The sequence below is a fragment of the Lucilia cuprina genome, chromosome 6 (genome assembly GCF_022045245.1).
Source record: "Lucilia cuprina isolate Lc7/37 chromosome 6, ASM2204524v1, whole genome shotgun sequence".
Lineage (NCBI taxonomy): Eukaryota > Metazoa > Arthropoda > Insecta > Diptera > Calliphoridae > Lucilia > Lucilia cuprina.
This window is the reverse complement of record NC_060954.1, coordinates 52,754,375-52,759,374: the sequence shown is the minus strand read 5'-3', so window position 1 is coordinate 52,759,374 and position 5,000 is coordinate 52,754,375. Positions and strand designations below refer to the sequence as shown.

At 34.2% G+C, this 5,000-nt stretch overlaps 1 protein-coding gene across 1 annotated transcript in view; it reads left to right on the top strand.

Moving 5' to 3' along the window:
• The first annotated feature begins 3,176 nt into the window (after positions 1–3,176).
• Positions 3,177–5,000, top strand: part of LOC111683371 (protein zntC-like) — an 8,640-nt gene continuing 6,816 nt past the window's right edge. Inside the window, exon 1 of the mRNA XM_023445455.2 lies at positions 3,177–4,807. Within this exon, the coding sequence (XP_023301223.2) occupies positions 3,583–4,807 (1,225 nt within the window). The 5' untranslated portion in view covers positions 3,177–3,582. The remainder of the gene's footprint in view (positions 4,808–5,000) is intronic.

Here is a 5,000-nt window from a genome sequence, read left to right as displayed (position 1 = left end):
ATCTTTGACGTACACATGACCACTTGATCTACAAAGGTCAAAGGTCAACATATTAAACATTATTTTTTTAGTGAATCTCCAGAGTAGATTAGTTTTGTCTCATATAAAAAGAACATTAAAACGTCCTGCACTAGAGAAATCTTTCATCGGCAGGGTTAAAGGTCAAAATATTTAACATTTTTCTCTTGAAAAAACTTCAAAGCGGCTACGAGTTCATATTTCTCGCATTGTCTTCAAAATAGACACATTTTCTACTAGAAACAACTTTACATCTTTAACATACACATTTCCACTTGTCTTACAAAGGTCAGAGGTCAACATATTAATAATGTTTAATATAAGAGTAAATAAGTTTTGTCTCATATAAAAAGAACCTCCCTAATCGATAAATTTTCAATCATAAACTTCCCACCTCTGATATACACTGACCACATACAACATTTGCATTTCTCAATTCGTGATTCATCATTGCATTTGAGTTTTGTTAAGAAAAACAAAACCTCAAGCGTAAAATATGTGAAAAAACGTGTAAAATATTTTGGTGAGAAACTGGTTTCAAACTACTTTGTTTTTTTTCGAACAAAAACTTGTAATGATCGTTTGCAATAAACACACAGACAAAAAAAGTGGTGACGTTTAAGTTTCCAACTTTCAAAGAGTGTTTTCAATAATCCATTACAATTAAAAGTCCCCCGATCAATTAACATGTGTTTATTGTTTTAAATGTCGGTTTTACTTAAAACCACTTTCTTTTGCAGCAGTACCGACAGTGAGTGACAGAGAGAGAGAGAGAGAGAGAGAGAGAGAAGAAAAGTTTTCTTCAAGAAATGGTGTCATGTCAAAAAGTGTACCTACATATTGTGTCCAGTAAAAGAAATTAACATGAAGTACACAAAAAGAGTTGCAAAATTCAATGGAATTGTTATGTATAATAGTAGACTTTAACAAATTAATATGCTGGACAATATAGAGAAATGCAAATAAGTTCTATTGTTCTAAACAATTTGGGAATTGTACTTTTTGCCATTAATTCTCACAAAGATTTTAAATTGATTTCGAATTTTTCAAACAATATTATTTAAAGCAATGTTTTAGAATCTGATGATATAAGCGAAGCCATGTGATTTACTTTTCAAGTAAAGGGTTTTCCATTAGGAACGGTGTGTACTAACTAAATTCCCGAATTGTCGCAGCTACTAACTGATCTTAAACCCAGACCGTGTCTCAAGAGAGTGATCTGAATCTTTGTAGATCAGTAAAATGCAACAAATTAAATATTCATAAACTGTTCTGAAGTTTATAGAAATGCAACAATTTCCCAGATTAATGCTTTATCGTTGGATTTTAATCGCTCATTGATGCGTATGCTTTAGATAAGACGAAGAATTTTGTCAATTTATCAAAATAAATATTAAGAAGTTATGATCGTTTCGAAGAATAGGAATATAGACGATCATATTAACAGTGTTTGGATTGCAGTTGTAATTCCTAAAACCTATAGCTACATATGCTTTAAAGAAGTCTAATTCCTATGCTAATTCCTATACTAATAGTATTCGGATTGCAGCTGCAGTTTCTAAGGCCTATAGATGTATATGCTCTAAAGAAGTCTAATTCCTAAGCTAAATAGATGTTCCAAGACGATTCTATTAAGAGTATTCCGACTACAGCCTATAGCTACATATTCTTTAGACAAGTCTGATTCCAAAGCTAGATGTAGATTTTTGGTTGCCATTAGAAAGTCGTTTATGGATTCAGAAAGACGAAGCGTTATGTCATGCTATCAGAATAAAGGTTCAGAAGTTATAATCTATTAGAAGAGTTATGCTATGAGGATTATGCTTGCAGTATTTACACGACGAGTGCCTCTCGCTTGTCTTGAAGAAGCAAAATCACCCAGCTCGGAAGATGCGGGTGATCTTGCCAGAATCTTGAATTGAGATTCTCGTCTTCAAACTCATGATAGAAACTCTACCACCGTATTAGAGTAGATATAGTCAAAACCTAATTATTCCCGAGTAACCCTACGTGCATTTGATAAGGTGCTTTCCACTGGTAAAAAAAATCAGTTAAGTTTCACCTATATTTGCAAATAATTTAATGCTGTAACACATTATATGTATGTATATGTGTATGATAAATCACTTGGGTTTTACATCAATTGCTAAAAAATTTACAATTTCCGTATTTGATTTCATTCTTAATATTTTCTTCTAAGTAGCGAAAAAAATACCATTTGATCTGATATAGTGACAACATAATATTCTAAGAATTCAATATAGTTCAGTTCTAGTTTAGTTCTAGTTTAGTTCTAGTTCAGTTCTAGTTCAGTTCTAGTTCAGTTCTAGTTCAATTCTAGTTCAGTTCTAGTTCAGTTCTAGTTTAGTTCTAGTTCAGTTCTAGTTCAGTTCTAGTTCAGTTCTAGTTCAGTTCTAGTTCAGTTCTAGTTCAGTTCTAGTTCAGTTCTAGTTCAGTTCTAGTTCAGTTCTAGTTCAGTTCTAGTTCAGTTCTAGTTCAGTTCTAGTTCAGTTCTAGTTTCGTTGATAACACGGTATAGATCCTTAAATCGATCCGTTTGAGTTTCCCTAATTATTACTTCATTTATAACATTTACCACTTAAAGATCTCAGCATGAATGCATGAATTCATTAACTTTACCAAACGAATCCAGTCCTTAACAAACTGTTCACAGTCTGAACACATGTTTGCGATGAATGGAACAAATCCTAAACAATTTCTGTAGCATTTTATGTCAATGTGTTGCTATGAACCTGACATCAAAATTCCCCCATAAGTCTAGAGATATTTAGATATATTTGGAAAAAAAAGCTTAAGGTTTCTATAAATGGTAAGTAACATAGTGTCTAGAATACTTTTTAAGCAGACCAACTTGAAATTAAAATCCCGCTCCCCCATAAGTGGCTGCAGGTCTTAAGAGCCAAAGTTAATGATAATGAAGTTGTACATACGAGCAAGTACTTGAAGATACTTAACTACCAAAAATAACTAACGACGACGAGACAACTATTTTTGTTTTTAACGACAGCGATTTTTTTAATTTTTTGCTGTATGGTAAAACTCACTCGTAAACATTCGTAAATGCTGCTGCTGCTGCTCCCAGCCAAGAAAAAAAAAGAGCATAAATAATTCTACAAACTGGCAGATAAGTAACAAACTTTCAAAACATTTGCTTGCAGCACACGACGAGTCAACAAACAAGAAAACTTGATTCAAATAACAGTTAACAGAAAATAAATAATTTAGTACTAAACAACAGGTCTGGCGGAAAAGACCTTTTTTATACTTAATAATTATTTAATTGATTTGTTTAAATAAAATCTTCTTTTGTTTTAAAAATAAACTAAATATTTAATAACAAAATTTTAAACAAATGCTTTAAAGTTAAAATTAACTTTGATTCAAAAACAAAAAACATAAACTTCGAATCTCAATTAAAGATCGAACGAAAAGCGAAAAAAACTTAAGAGAAGAAAAAAAGTGTAGTTCAAGAAAATATAAATTAATAAATAAAGCGTTGATTTTCATAAAATTTTAAAGTTATTTACCAGATTGTGCAAGAAAATGTCAGACGATCACAATAGCCACGATGTCTTGGTGGCAAAATGTGCAGCCATGGCTGCTTTGTTTTGTGCCACCGCTCTCTTCGGTGGCATACCCTTCGTGCTAAATCACTATTTCAAATGGACGGACAACAATGCAAATGCCCGCTCAGCTAAAGTGGTAACATATTTGTTGCACTTTGGTGGTGGTGTATTATTAGCCACCACCTTCATTCATTTGCTACCCGAGGTTCAAGAGGTAGTGGAACATTTACAACACTGTGGTCAAATAGCCGCGGTGAATTTTGCTGTGCCGGAGACTTTAATGTGTGGAGGTTTTATATTGATGTACTTGATAGAGGAGTGTATACACGGCTATTTGCATAGAAATAAGAAAAAATTGTTGCATAAAGATGATGCAGCCTTTGAAAGAGGCCACAGTGTAAGACGTAGTGTTTTGGTTAAAGGAGGTTTAAAAAATAAATCCGATGTTGAGGAGCAGCAAGTTGAGGAAGAGTCAGATAAATATGCTTCTAAGAACACAGTTAATACCTTAGTTTCCCAAAATGGTGAAGTCTATCAGAATGGCTTTAGCAGCAAGCAAAATCTTAACTTAGAAATACAAATCTGTCCTCCGGCCGAACCACCCAAATGCAATACACAAAAATATACCTTGGATCATTCGTTAGAACATTCGCATCAACCCTCACTCGATCATTCACACAACTATTCCCACAATCATGCTCACGATCATGGCGGTCATGGCCATTCGCACTTACCCCTCAATCCCAGTGAGGGTGATGATGTTGTCACCTCATCATTACGTGGCTTGGGCATTGTCTTAGCCTTATCGCTGCATGAAATCTTTGAAGGTTTAGCTATTGGCCTAGAGGATGCCACCAGCTCAGTGTGGTTTTTATTTGGTGCCGTGGCTGCTCATAAATTGGTTTTAGCCTTTTGTGTGGGTGTTGAATTGATCGTGGCACGTACACGTCCCATTTTAGCGGCTGTCTATACCATCACCTTTGCTATTGTCAGTCCTATTGGTATTGCTATAGGCATTGCTGTCAGTCATAATTCAGCCGATTCGGAAGATAGTATAGCATCAATGATTCTGCAGGGTATTGCGTGTGGTACTCTATTGTATGTGGTCTTCTTTGAGATTTTGTCGAAGCAACATGCTGGCTTTGGTTCGTTTTTGGCGATGGTTGTCGGATTTGGTCTTATGTTTGGACTGCAGAATATAGGTAAGTCAAAAGAGAAATATTTTTTTTCAAATCATAGTTTTCGTAAAATGTTAAGTTCAATTCAGTTCTAGTTCAGTTCTAGTTCAGTTCAGTTCTAATTCAGTTCTAGTTCAGTTCTAGTTCAGTTCTAGTTCAGTTCTAGTTCAGTTCTAGTTCAGTTCTACTTCAGTTCTAGTTCAGTTCTAGTTCAGTT